This window comes from Mirounga angustirostris, unplaced genomic scaffold (assembly GCF_029215605.1).
Source record: "Mirounga angustirostris isolate CCGP_5_RB_7025 unplaced genomic scaffold, mMirAng1.0.hap1 SCAF_1, whole genome shotgun sequence".
In the NCBI taxonomy this organism is placed as follows: Eukaryota; Metazoa; Chordata; class Mammalia; order Carnivora; family Phocidae; genus Mirounga; species Mirounga angustirostris.
In genome coordinates, this window is record NW_026991709.1 from 54,519,499 (window position 1) to 54,534,999 (window position 15,501).

The 15,501-nt window shown below is 37.5% G+C and overlaps 1 protein-coding gene and 1 pseudogene across 13 annotated transcripts in view; both read left to right on the plus strand.

Moving 5' to 3' along the window:
- The window catches only part of DZIP3 (DAZ interacting zinc finger protein 3), a 96,699-nt gene extending 91,718 nt beyond the window's left edge, over positions 1–4,981 (plus strand). For all 13 annotated transcript variants that reach the window (XM_054504159.2, XM_064587496.1, XM_064587624.1 and 10 more), the window contains 2 exons: positions 83–184; positions 2,333–4,981. In XM_054504159.2, coding sequence (XP_054360134.1) covers positions 83–184; positions 2,333–2,443 — 213 coding nt within the window. In that variant the 3' untranslated portion in view covers positions 2,444–4,981. The remainder of the gene's footprint in view (positions 1–82; positions 185–2,332) is intronic.
- A 1,077-nt stretch (positions 4,982–6,058) lies between these two features.
- Positions 6,059–14,774, plus strand: LOC123834889 (proteasome subunit beta type-3-like; annotated as a pseudogene).
- The last annotated feature ends 727 nt before the right edge of the window (positions 14,775–15,501 follow it).

The window sequence follows — 15,501 nt, forward strand, 5'->3', positions numbered from 1 at the left end:
GACTAAAACTGTTGATTCTAAGTACATTTAAATTTGAGAAAAAGAAATGAGCTGAGTTGAACCTTATGTGTATTTTCCCTAGGATGATGAGGAGGAAGAAGAAGAGCCTTGTGTGATCTGTCATGAGAATCTCTCTCCAGAAAACCTCTCTGTTTTGCCTTGTGCTCACAAATTCCATTCTCAGGTAACCCTTTAAACTTACCTTTTTATTTTATTTTTTATTTTACTGATTATTTTTTCAATTAAAAAATTAAATGTCATTTTAAAGTCAGTTTAATATAGAGAAGTAATATGAAATAGTAGAAAAATGACCTGTACACTACCCTGAAAACTCAATATTCAAAGTCAGGTTAATATATTTAGATAATAGAAGATTCAAACAGGGGCGCCTGGGTGGCTCAGATGGTTAAGCGTCTGCCTTCGGCTCAGGTCATGATCCCAGGGTCCTGGGATCGAGTTCCGCATCGGGCTCCCTGCTAGGCGGGGAGCCTGCTTCTCCCTCTGCCTCTGCCTCTCTCTCTCTCTCTCTCTCTCTCTCTCTCACTCTCTCACTCTCATGAATAAATAAATAAAACATTTTTTTTTTTTTTTTAAAGATTTTATTTATTTATTTGACAGAGAGAGACACAGCGAGAGAGGGAACACAAGCAGGGGGAGTGGGAGAGGGAGAAGCAGGCTTCCCGCAGAGTAGGGAGCCCGATGTGGGACTCGATCCCAGGACCCCGGGATCATGACCTGAGCTGAAGGCAGTCGCTTAACTGACTGAGCCACCCAGGCGCCCAATAAATAAAACATTTAAAAAAAAAAAAAGATTCAAACAGTACCAATAGGTATGTAATGAAAGTCTAGCTTTTCTTTTTTTATCTTTTTGAATATTTTGCCGTTAAATCAACTAAGCGAGATTCATGCTGCCTTACTTGAAATCATATACATGTATCATCAGATATTGCTGTGGCATGAGTTCCACAGACTATAACCTGGGGCTTTGGAGTACCACACAGAAACACTTACACCTGTTTTCACCATACCTAGCCCCAGTTTGTGCTGTGCTTTCTCAGATCTCCATACACCTTACAGGAAAAGAGGAGACCATGATAAGACTGAAATAATACAGAGTAGTTCCCTTAGAACTGGAAGGAATGTTAACTGACTAGCGATTCAGTGGCAGTTTAGCAACAGTGTCACTGTACTTTGATTTGCTATAAATAATGGATAGTGTCCTGTCTCCCTGTACTGATGGCTCCCTACCATTATAAAGCATAAGATTTACCTTAACAGTCTGGGCTCTTATATTTGCTCTTTAGATGCTCAGGTTTCAGTTTTAATGTTAGAAAAATATGAGACTGGCATATCTTTTGTTGATTTTTGGCATTTATATAGATTAATTCCTGGTGGTGTTGCTGTGCAAATGTTATTGATACACAATTTATGAACCAAGTCTTCTGGTGCAAAGATGTTAATTTGACCCAGGAAAAGATAATCTTACATAAGAAAGTCTTCTCACGGAAGTGAATAGTAGCCAGCTCATTCAAACCATATCTGTAAAACACGATTTCAAAGATATGTGATACCTAGTACAGAATTATATTTTCTATCTACTCTGATATGAAGAAATAGACACAGACTGGCTAATCCCAAAAGATCAGGAAAGATACTTAGTCATCTGAAGTTGTTAAAGTCCTACCCATTTAGAAAACAAATGTTTCATGAAACTTATTATTCTTTGCCATTGCCCATAGAATAGAAAGCAGGTAACCTATTCAGGTTACTTTTTAGGGTTACAGTTATATAGTGCCTATTCTTAATCCTTTCTCATCTGATCTGGCTCTCATTAGTTATACAGGTAAAATTGATTTGTTTTGGGAGAGTTAGTATTCAAGCAAATGACATAACAGATAGTTCATAGCCCAAGAATTCAAGCAAATGACATAACAGATAGTTCATAGCCCAAGAGTACCATCATTGTCACCAAAGAGCCATCTGAAAAGTGTATCCATCATCTAGGGATTTTAAGTTCAAAACACCATAAGCACTTGAGAACAATATATAATAAAATAGAGGAAAAATATGTAGCAGGTTTCCTTAGCCTCCTTGTTAGGAAGACTTGCTAAGTCATCCTGAAAACTGGGACTGGGGAAAGGATCCTAATCCAGTGAACTCACTGAAAGGTGTTCTGTTACCAGCTATATTACTCAGTGAATCACAGAGAAGGTGCCATTATTGCAGCAGTTGGCTTGGCAATTTACTAGATAAGGTAACTGATTATATAGAGTAACATCTGCCTCTGCTAGGCTAAATCAGAGAGACTGACATGAATATTTTTGCTCCTTAGTGCATTAGACCTTGGCTGATGCAACAGGGGACATGCCCAACCTGCAGACTCCATGTTTTGTTACCAGAAGAATTTCCAGGTCACCCCAGCCGGCACTTGCCCAAGATCTGATCCAAGGGAGTGATTTGCAAAGGAAATTCAGTTATCAGGTTCCAGAATTTAGTTTTGCCTTTTATTATGTATGAGCTGATAGTGTGAGTGGTGTAAGCAGTGTGCTCTTTAGTATTGTACAAAAGAAGCTAGCTAATCTCATCAAAGCTGTAGCCAAAGAGGACAGGACAAATCTTCAGGACTTAGAGCTGAACTGAAAGGGCTTAAATTTTAAAAGTTACATTATATTTGCCCCTATCTTAGTAAGCATTTTCTTCCAGTGTAAACATCATTATTAGCACATATCTTAGGATGTTTTTGTCTTTTTCCTTCTTATTCCACTTATCCTTTACTGTCACCCAATATAGGCTACATTTTAATTTCCTGAAATCAATGTAAGAAGAAAAGCAGAATAGCAAACAAGTAGGAAAATTCCAGATTTTATTTTTCCTTTTAACTTTTAAAACTGCTTACAAAATACATAATTGAAATACTTAAATTTTATCCCTATCTTCCCCATTCTTCTCTGGCCTCTAAATATGTGCCCATGAAGAGATTATGAGTGACTTGAGGGTGTGGACCATACAGTGGTGTGTTGGAGCTTAGCTAATAATAGTTTGTGAGAAGTGACTGTTGAAGTTTCAGGAATTTTGTGAGCCAGTGATCAAATTGTTCATAGCTTGAAATCTGCATAGTGGGAGTATTTACACCATAGAAATTTGTAAATGTTATAAGTCAGGGCTTCTCTTCCCAAGAACTTGTTAAACATTTACCAGTACACCACTGGGACCATGTCTGATCTTCCTATGTTTCTCCATGCCTTGCACAGTAGGTGTAGCATAAATATTCCCAGAATCAGAAATCAGGAAATAGAAATGAGTTAATGTGTAAATTAAGTCACTTGCTCAGTTGAATAATTGAGATCTTATGTTTATTTGTTAACATTGTCATTGGACCTTACACTTGAAGGATTTGTTTTCTGCCTTAAAAGTTTCTCAATTTCACTTTGTCATGCTGCAGGGTGTGGGGGACTGTACGTAGATGCTTCTTATGACAAAGTTAATATTCACTGGGCTAAGCTGCCATCTAAAGCTTGTCAGTAGGAACTTTCTTAGAGGTCAAAAACCTATTTTGAAAATAGTATTGTGTAAATGCTGTAAGTGTTGTACATGTCTTTAGTTAAAAAAAATCTAAATTCAGTTACCATGTAAGATGTTACTTGGTTCATATTTGTTTCCATAAATTAATGAAAATGAGACTGAGTGTTGTGACTCTGTCTATTTCAGTGTAAATGTATCTTGAAGTTACTTTAAATCTATTTAAAACTGCTATTTCTGTAATTGTATGCTGAATGTTTTCTTCTATAATGACAAGAGACTGGAAAATATGGAGGACAATATCCAAAAATGAAGGAAGGCAGTCTTCTAGACCCTTAAAATGCCAAGAATGTCTCAGAATTGAAAAATTCAGAAATTCTAAGGCCTTTAATAATTATCTTGTCTAACACCTTGAGGTCATGGTCCTATGGCAAATTATCTTGTAAAACAAATGTTTCTTAGTTTGTTTACAACTATGATTTCACTTCCATGTAGGAAAGATTTTATCTGTGTATCAGTTTAAATGTATCCTGATATTTAAAACATCTATATCTGTTTGTGTTTTTTTTCTGTTATGACAAAGAGTAGGAAAATACTCAAGAAGGCAGTCATTGAGACTTGTAGAATCATAGAATGTCAGAGCTTATGGGGTCTTTAATGATCCTCTAGACTCTCCCTCATTTTATAAGTACATCATGCCTAAATTCCCATGGTTAATTAGTGGCTGGGCCAGTCCTACTTTGTTAAGGTCCTGGCACTTGGTCACATGCTTTCTTCACAAAATCAGGCTGTAAGACTTTATCCGTGCTGACCCTGCCATTCTTGGGTCTAAAGATAGGGCCCGAGGACTCAACACAGTAACTGATAATGTAGTGAGAATGTAGTAGGATTGTACTTTTGAAGTACTCTCCAATTCTGCAGATGCTGAAGATAATGGTATTGTTTTATTTTTTATTGATGAGCAAATAATACTCACTGTCAATCCTGTGGCTGCTGAGAAATCTAGAACCCCATCCTTCCCAGAAATACAATGAGGCAATATTTACATCAAAAACAATCTGTAAACATCTAGTATATCGTTGTAGCTACTGTAAGATATATCTTGCAATGTTTTCCCTCAAATTTATTTTGTCCGTATATGTATGTATATATAAAACACTTTCCAGCTATTATGAGATACTTTCAAATGTGTTTGTTACCTCATTTGATCCACTGACAATTCTAAAGTGCATGTTTAGTGGATATTCCTTATTTTACGGATGATAAAACTAAGGCCCAAGTAAGAAAAATAACTTATCCAAGGTCATAGCTACAAAATGGCATTTTGAGATTTGAATGCAGATCTTTTGTCACTTAGTGTTCTCTTCTAGTACTTCAGAGCTATATCCCCATTTTGGATTGACTTTGTGCAAATAAAAGTAGTTTTTTCTTCCTTGTAAATACTTGTCAAAATAAAATGAAACAGGTGGTAAACCTACTGATTTTTTTGAACTAGGAACATGGTATTGAGTATATAAAAATACATAATAGTCTGACTTTTCGTTCAGATTCTTGGTTTGCTTGGGATGGTTCCAATTAATTTAATGCCTATTGTTTTGACATAATAGTGCCCCCTCTCACTCTCAGCAGTGCCCCAGTCTTGATGATGAATTATATCTTATAGTTAATCTCACCTTCCCTGAATTATTTTTACTAGATTCAAATTTAGCAGGAATCCTCTACATTTATTAAATGTTCCTGGGATGCCTTATCATATAGCTTCTTGGGTAAGACTTCTAGGACTACAGTAACTAAGGAATATCCGATGTATAGCCAGATGAAAATAACAAAGATACATGGTTTCTGATTTTCTTGAGTGGGCAGTTTTCAGAGTTAATGGACTCCTATTGAGTATGGATCCTGGACCACATCACATTTACCTGCTCTGTTTATAAATGCTACAGATTCCAAGAAGCCATTTGGGAATCTGTGTTTGGAATGAGTGTGCCAGGTATTCTGAAGTGTGCTAAAATTTGAAAACCATTGGTGTAGAAGAAACTGGCTTTCTCCGGCAGATCTATGTTTGAATTGAACTCCCATCTTTGGAATGTTGTGTAATCATGAACAAATTACTTTTACCAACCAAAACTTACGTAAAATGGGGGAAAAGACTACTTGCCTGACAGAGTTAGTGTCCTTAAATGAACATTTATTAGTCTTCATTCCCAAACTAGCAAACCTTCCATTAGTCATTCAACGTGTTGGAATTTACTCCTTGATAAAATTATGAAAGGTCTTTTATCTTCAACTACCCTTATTAAAATGAATGGAGGATAGAAAATTCAGAGAAGATGGCAGAGTAGGAGGAGTCTGAGCTCACCTCATCCTACAGACTGCTAAGATAACAGCTATACCTATGCAGCTAACTCTGAAAATGACTTGAAGGCTGGCAGAACAGACCTTTCATAGTCAATTGTAGAGAAGAGGCCACATCAAAAAGGGTAGGTAGGAGGAGTGGAAAAATGGTTGGGAACCAAAACCCCTGTGAGACTAACCACAAATGGGAGGGACACCACAAGCATGGAGAAGCAAAAAGGATCAGACCTCACACTATGTAGCCCAGGAACAGGGGACCCACATTGGGAAGGCAAGTGCCCATAACGTGTGGTTTTGAAAACCAGTGGAGTTTAACTTCAGGAGCTTTTAAAATCAGCAGGGCTTAGCATACTGTAAAAATTAGCCACCTTAACTCTGGGAGAGCAGGAAGGCAAGGAAACGGATTCCCTGCCCATAAAGAGCCAGCTTAATAAATAACTTGCCCAAGACAGCAGAAAAGCAGCCTTTGAAAAGAGCCTGGGGTATACGTGAAGGAGATTAATTTACTAATTTCAGAATGTGCACTGGAGGGACAGGGATCTTCACAAGATTTCGCCAGGAAAAACAACTGGCAGGCACCTTTCTCTTCTCCAGCCAGGAAGACCAGACACTTGTGTGAGCCAGTGTTCACACTCTCCACCTATCTTGGTAGCACTGCACGCCCTGCCACTGGGTTTCTCCACAGACTCACCCCATCTAACCCACCTCCCTCAGTAGGCATCCCACACCCTGTAAGCCCCACTGACCAGGATCAGCAACATTCCAAACTGACTCCTGCCTTGAGGAGAGGGGGAGATAACGCCACACACCAGTGTGCCCACAGTTTCACCAATTGAGCCTCTTAGCTGGCTGCACAGGAAGCAAGCTCAGCCACTTCTGCGCCTGTTCCTGTGGCAGAGAGGCTAACTGCAGTTGCTTAGTCTGACCGCAGCCCACCAATGAAAGCCTCTCAGTTGGCCTTGCAGGGAGCAAGCCCTGCCTTTTGGTGTGCCTGCAACTGGCAGAGAGGCTAATTGCAGACAGCTACCCTGACTGCCAACCCTGCCTAACACGGTGGCCTTCAGAGGCCTCTCATCAGTACAGGGACCAAACCCTGCCTAGTGTGCCCGCAGCAGTCAGTGGGTTCATTGCAACAGGCTGACAAAGACTAAAGTGGCTTAGCCACAAAAGCAGGGCACAAGCAGCCCACATAAGAGACATTTAATGCCAATGGATTAAAAGAATTAATATTGTTAAAATGTCCGCAGTACCCAAAGCAATCTACAGAGTCAATGCAACCTTGATTAAAACACCAACAGCACTTTCTACAGAACCAAAATAATACTAAAATTTGTATGGAGCCAAAAAAGACCCCCAAATAGCCAAAGCAATCTTGAGAGAGAAGAATAATGCTAGAGGTATCACAATCCTAGATTTCAAGATACACGCTACAAAGCTATAATAATTAAAGCAGTATGGCACAAAGATAGACACATAGATCAATAGAATAGAGAGCCCAGAAATAAACCCACATTTACATGGTCAATTAATCTACAACAAAGGGGGCAAGAATGTACAGTGGGGAAAAAAGTCTCTTCAATAAATGGTGTTGGGAAAACTAGACAGCTACATGCAAAAGAATGAAACTGGGCCACCTCCTTAACATCCTACACAAGAATAAATTCAAAATAGATTAAAGACCTAAATGTGAGACCCGAAACCACAAAACTTCTAGAAGAAAATACATGCAGTAATCTCTTTGACATCAGCCTTAGCAACATTTTCTAGACATGTCTCTAAGGCAAAGGAAACAAAAGCAACAATGAACTACTGGGACTACCAACAAAATAAAAAGTTTTTATATAAAACTTTTTATAATAAAAAACTAAGGAAACTATTAAAATGAAAAAGCAACCTACTGAATGAGAGAAGATCTTCACAACTGATGTATCTGATAAGGGCTTAATATCCAAAATATATAAAGAGTGTATACAACTTGACAACCAAAAAATAACTCGATCAAAAAATGGGCAGAGGACCTCAATAGACATTTTCCATAGAAATATAGATGGCCAACAGACCCACAAAAAGATGCTCAACATCACTAATTATCAGGAAAATGCAAATCAAAACTACAATGAGTTATCACCTTATACCTGTCAGAATGGCTATTGTCAAAAAGATAAGAAATAACACGTGTTGGTGAAAATGTGGAGAAAAAAAATCTTGTGCACTTTTGGTAGGAATGTAAATTGGTACAGCCACTGTGGAAAACAGTATGGAGATTCCTCAAAATATTAAAAACAGCAATGCCATATGATCCAGTAATTTCTTTACTGAGTATTTACCCAAAGAATACAAAAACACTAATTTGAAAAGATATATGCACCCCTATGTTTATTGCAGCATTATTTTTAATAGCCAAGATATGGAAGCAACCTATGTGTCTATCAATAGATGAATGGATAAATATGTGGTATGTGTGCGTGTGCTGGAATATTACTCAGCCACAAAAAGGGATGCATTCTTGCCATTTGTGACAACATAGATGGACCTACACAGTATTATAAGTGAATCAAGTCAGACAGAAAAAGACAAATACCATATGGTTTCACTTACATTTGGGATCTAAAACAAAACGAATGAACAAACAGAAAACAGACTCTTAAATACAGAGAACAAATTGGTGGCTGCCAGAGAGGAGGGGACTGGGTGAAATAAAGGAGATTTAATAGGTACAAATTTCCAGTTATAAAATATTTAAATCAGTCATGGAGATGAAAGGTACAGCATAGAGGATATAGTTAATAATATTGTAATAACATTGTATGGTGACAGTGACTGCAGTGATCACAGTGGGTATCAAGTAATATATAAAATTCTTGAATCAATGTTGTACACCTGAAACTAAATACAACATTGTATGTTAATTACACCTCAATAAAAATAATAAAACAAATAAAACTAATATAATTATTAGTTCTACTTCCAGGGACAGGTGGTGACCACAGAATTCCAGAAGATCTTTCTCATGGCTGACTGTCCGTATATCAGACTGGCTGGACTCACCATCAATGTCCAGACTATTGCCCAGCACCTCAAGTCCTGGATGAACCTGTATGAGCTAAAGTATGGTTGGCAGATCAAGCCTCGTGAGCATAGTGGCCAACCTCCTCTGAGAAACAGTTTGGCCAATACTACACTTTGGGTTGCTCCCAAAGATCTTTAAGCCCTTCATTGCTCTCTACATCTCATCAGCTGCCCCATGATGACTGACGACTTTGTGGTCAGCAGCATGTGCAATAAACAAATGTATGGGATGTATGCATCTCTTTGGGAGTCAAACATGAATCCAGAGCACCTGCTTTAAACCGTAGCACAAGCCATGCTAAATGTGTGGACCAGGATGCAGTGTGAGGCATGGGAGTCATTGTTCACATTTGTCCTTTTGAAAAGGACAAAATCACCACCAGGAGACTAAAAGCCCAAAGGGACTTATTTTCAGTCCCCAGAGCCCACTCCAAAAAAAAAAGGGGGGAGGGTTCTTACACACACACACACACACACACACACACACACACGCCTAACATCTCACACAAAAATTAGCTCCAAATTATTAAAGACTTGAAGACCTGAAACCAAAATACTCTAACAAAGGCAGTAAGCTCCTTGACACTGGTTTTGTCATTGAATTTTTTTTATCTGACACAAAAAGCAAAGGCAACAAAAGTAAAAACAAATGGGGCTACATCAAACTAAAAAGCTTCTGCAAAGCAAGGGAAACAAACTATCAATGAAAAGGCAACAAACTGAATGGGAGAAGATATTTGCAAATCACATATCTGATAAGGAACTACTATCCAAAACATATAAAGAACTTACACAACTCAAAAACAACAACAAAAACCAAACAATTAAAAAATGGACAGAGAATCTGAATAGACATTTTTCCAAACAAGACATACAGATGGCCAACAGGTACATCAAGATACATGGTCAATACCACTAATCATCAGGGAAATGCAAATCAGAATCACAGGTATTTCACACATGTAAGAATGGCTAGTATCAAAAAGACAAGAAATAAGTGCTGGCATTCATGTAGAGATAAGAGAACCCTTGTACACTGTTGGTAGAAATGTAAATTGGTGCAACCACTATGGAAAACAATGTGGAAGTTCTTCAAAAAATTCAAAGTAGAACTACCATATGATCCAGCAATTCCACTCTGGGTATTTATCTTAAGAAAATGAAAACACTGATTTGAAAAGATATATGCATCCCATGTTCATTGAAGTGTTTTTTATAATAGCCAAGACACGGAAACAACCTAAGTGTCCACCAGTGGATGAATGAATAAAGAAGAAGTGATAAACACACACACACACACACACACACACACTGAAATATTCAGCTATTAAAAAGAATGAAGTTTTGGCACTTGTGACAAAATAAATGGACCTTGAAGGCATTATGCCATGAAATTAGAGAAAGACAAATACTGTATGATCTCTCTTTTATGTGGAATCTTAAAAAAACAAAAGTTCATAGTTACAGAGAACAGACTAGTAGTTGCATGTGTGTATGGCATGGGGGGGTGTCAAAATGGGTGAAGGTGGTCAAAAGGTATGAATTTCATTACAATCTTAACCTTACATCTAAAGCAACTAGAAAAAGACCAAAGAACAGAGTTAGTAGAAGGAAGGAAATAAAGATCAAAGCATAAACTAATGAAATAGAGATTTAAAAAACTGAGAAGATAATGAAACTAAGAACTGGTTCTTTGAAAAGATAAACAAAATTGATAAACCTTCAGCCAGACTCAAAAATGAAAGAGAATTTACAACTGATACCACAGAAATACAAAAGATCATTTAAAAATGACTATAAACAATTATATGCTAACAAAACAACCTAGAAGAAATGGATAGATTCTTAAAAATATGACATCTTCTAAGACTAAATCAAGAAGAAATAGAAATTTTGAATAGACCGATTACTAGTAATGAAATTGAATCAGTAATAAAAAAAACTCCCAAATAAAAGTCCAGGACCAGACAGCTACACAGGTAAAATACTACCAAACATTTAAAGAAGAGTTAATACCTATCCTTCTCAAACTATTCCAAAAAAAAAGGAAGAGGAAGGAGTGCTTTCAAGCTCATTCTACAAGGTCAGCTGTACCCTGATACCTAAACCAGATGAAGACCATACAAAACAACAACAAACAATTATAAGTCAATATCCCTGATTAACCGAGATGCAAAAATTGGCCACAAAATATTAGCAAATGGAATTCAACGATACATTAAAAGGATCGTATTCCATTATCAAGTGGTATTTACTCCAGGGATGCAAAGGGGATTCAATATCTGCAAATCAATGAATCTGGTATATCGTTTTTACAAAATGAAGAATAATCATATGATCATCTAAATAAAAGCAGAAAAAGCATTTGACAAAGTTCAACATCCATTCATGATAAAATTCTCAACAAAGTGGATGTAGAGGGAGTGTACCTCAATATAATAAAGGCTATATATGACAAACCCACAGCTAACAGCATGTTCAATGATGAAGAGTTGAAAACTTTTCCTGTAAGATCAGGAACAAGACAAGTCTACTCTCACCTATTTTATTCAACAATAGTATTGGAAGTCCTAGTCACAGCTATTAGGCAAGAAAATAAGTAATAAAAAGGATCCAAATTGGAAAGGAAAAAGTAAAACTGTCACTATTAGCAGATGACAGGATACTATATATTAAAAAACCTAAAGATTCCACCAAAAAACTGTTAGAACTATTAAATGAGTTCAGTAAAGCTACAGGATACAAAAATCAATATACAGAAATCTGCTGCGTTCCTACACACTAATAAACTATCAGAAAGAGAAATTAAGAAAACAGCCCATTAACAATCATATCAAAAGGAATAAAATACCTAGAAATAAATTTAACCAAGAAGGTGAAAGATCTGTACTTTAAAACTATAAAATATTGATGAAAGAAATGGAAGATGACACAAATGAAGGGTAAGATAAACTGTGTTCATGGATTAAAAGAATTTTCTTAAAATGCCCATACTGCCTAAAGCAATCTACAGATTCAGTATAATCTCTATCAAAATACCAATGGCATTTTTCACAGAACTAAGGCCAATAATCCTAAAATTTGTATGGAACCACAAAAGACCTCAAATAGCCAAAGAATGTTGAGAAAGAACAAAGCTAAAAGTGTCTTACTCTTGGATTTCAAACTATACTACAAAGCTATAGTAAGCAAAGCAATTTGATACTGACACAAAAACAGATACATAGATTAATGGAACAGAATAGAAAGCCCAGAAGTAAACTCATGCTTATATATATAGTCAATTAATCTACAACACTGGAGGCAAAAATATACAGTGGGGGAAAAGACAGTCTCTATTATTATATAATAATAAATGGGGCTGGGAAAACTGGACAGCTACATTCAAGAGAATAAAACTAGACCACTTTCTTATACCATATACAAAAATAAACTCAAAATGGATTAAAGACTAAAATCTAAGATCTGAAAACACAAAACTCCTAGAAGAAAACTTGGGCAAGGGCACCTGGGTGGCTCAGTGGGTTAAGCATCTGACTCTTGATTTCAGCTTACATCATGATCTCAGGGTCATGAGATAGAGCCCTGCATAGGGCTCCATGCTGGCCATGGAGCTTGCTTGAGATGCTCTCTCTCCCTCCCTCTCTGCCTACCCCTCCACCCTGCCCGCTCTCTCAAATAAATAAAACTTAAAAAAAAAAAAAATACACAGTAAGCTCTTTGACATTGGACTTAATGGTATTTTTGAATCTGTCTCTTCAGGCAAGGACAACAAAAGCAAAAATAAATAGAACCACAAAAAACTAAAAAGCTTTTGCATGGTGAAGGAAACCATCAGCAAAATGAAAAGGAAATCTTCTCCAAGAAGATATTTGCAAATGATATATCCAATAAGGGGTTAACATCCAAAAAACAATCTAAAGAACTCATAAAGGGGTACCTGGGTGGCTCAGTTGGTTAAGCATTGGACTCTTGGTTTCAGCTTAGGTCATGATCTCACAGTCATGGGACCGAGCCCCACGTCAGGCTCCATGCTCAGTATGGAATCTGCTTCAGATTCTCCTTCTCTCCCCCTTTTCTCCTTCCTCTGCTCCCTCACGCTCTCTTTCTAAAATAAATAAAATCTTAAAAAGAAATCATAAAACTCAACATAAAAAATCCAATTTTAAAAATGGGCAGAAGACCTGAATAGACATTTTCCCAAAGACCTGTAGGTGGCCAACTGGCACATGAAAAGATCCTCACCATCACTAACCATCAAGGAAATGCAAATCAAAAATCACAATGAGATATCACCTCATACCTGTCAAAATGGTCATTATCAAAAAGACAAGAAATAACAAATGTTGGTGAGGATGTGGAGAACGAATGATAACTACACATATGTGGTGTGACCATTTCTTAATGTACAATTTTAAATAGCAAATCATTATGTTGTACACCTGAAACAAATACAAGATTACATACCAATCAATACATACATACATACATCCACATACATACATACTGACTACTTGAAAATCCCAGGTTGTTTCTTTGGGTAAATGCAGAAGTAAAACAACATTAGAACATTATTATCAGAGGTAGTCATTATTCTAATTCAGAATAAAGCCACAATTACAGTATTCTCACTTCAAAGTTGATGGTATTTGATCAGCACTTTTAAAAGGCAATGTACAAATGTTTCACCTTTTAATTTCAAACATCATATTGCTGTTTATTTACAACATGTCTCCATGGGGTTGTATCATTTTCTTAAACCATGAAATTTTACAACCACTATTAGGATTCCAGTATTACAATAACACAGTTCTGCAGTGTGAATAATCTCTCTGTCAATGTGCTATCTCAGCTCAGAGAAAATAGCAATGGTGTAAGAAACTAGCATCAGAGGCCTTGACTTTGGTCTTGAAACACTATTATATGAAAAAGGCAAGGCTAATTATAAGCTGTAGTTATTAGTTTGCATTATTTCAGTTCAAGAAAACTTCATTTTCATGCTAACAGCCTATGACAAAAGCCATTTTTCTTCAACTAAAGGAGATCCACTTTGATTGTAATTTCAATTAAGAGTGTATTGTTTTGGGGTGCCTGAGTGGCTCAGTCGTTAGGTGTCTGCCTTCAGTTCAGGCCATTATCCCAGGGTCCTGGGATCTATTGAGCCCCTCATGGGGCTCCCTGCTCAGCAGGAAGCCAGCTTCTCCCTCTCACACTCCCTCTGTTGTGTTCGCTCTCTCTCTCGCTCTCTGTCAGATAAATAAAATCTTTAAAAAAAAAAGTGTATTGTTTTAATAAATTATGAACACATTTATAAAATTATCAGATCATTACAAAATAAACCTAAATAGAAGTTCAGGAACCAACATATAGGGCGCCTGGGTGGCTCAGTTGGTTAAGCGACTGCCTTCGGCTCAGGTCATGATCCTGGAGTCCCGGGATCAAGTCCCACATCGGGCTCCCTGCTCGGCAGGGAGTCTGCTTCTCCCTCTGACCCTCCTCCCTCTCATGCTGTCTCTCATTCTCTCTCTCGCAAATAAATACAATCTTAAAAAAAAAAAAAAAGAACCAACATATATTTATTATGATTTTTTTTAGATAGCCAGTGCCTCTCACTGCTCTTAGTCAAGAGTTGACAAGCTCCTTGAGGGCATGACAACACAGGTGATTACATCGGATCATGGTCATCATGAGTGTTTACTGAATGTTTGTCATATGAGTACTATTTTTGGCTTTTAGTATATCAAGAGGCATAAGACAAGGTCCCTGGCTGGAAGTAGTTAAGTCTTTTTTTTTTTTTTTAAAGATTTTATTTATTTATTTGAGAGAGAGAAGGAGAGAGAGAGAGAGAGAGCATGAGAGGGGGAGGGTCAGAGGGAGAAGCAGACTCCCTGCTGAGCAGAGAGCCCGATGCGGGACTCGATCCCGGGACTCCAGGATCATGACCTGAGCCGAAGGCAGTCGCTTAACCAACTGAGCCACCCAGGCGCCCCAAGTCTTTTTTTTTTTTTTTTTTAAAGATTTTATGTATTTATTCATGAGAGACATAGAGAGAGAGGCAGAGGGAGAAGGAGGCTCCCAAGGAGCAGGGAGCCCGATGCGGGACTCGATCCCAGGACCCTGGGATCATGACCTGAGCCAAAGGCAGACGCTTAACCATCTGAGCCATGCAGGCACCCAGAAGTAGTTAAGTCTTAAGTGGAGAGCAAGCATCTCAACTTCTCAAAGATGGCTAGTATTATAATGCAACATACATTTGGTGCCAAATGAATGACACAGACAGGTGCTATTATAAGAGTTTGGTCATTGTGAGCTGGGAGAATCAGAGTTTCTCCCTGAAAATGGAGAAACAAATTACCTCTTGCTGATTTTCAATCATATTAGGACCTTACCTTAGGTACTCTCCACATGAAACATTCTTTCCTTAGACTACATGTTTCACTCTTGCACTCTTTCAGTTCTCTGCTCAAATGTGATTTCAGAGTAGTTTTCCTTGAGTGCCACAATGAAAACAGACCTCTTCTCTACCACAGATACCTTCCCCCCTTTTAAGATTTTATT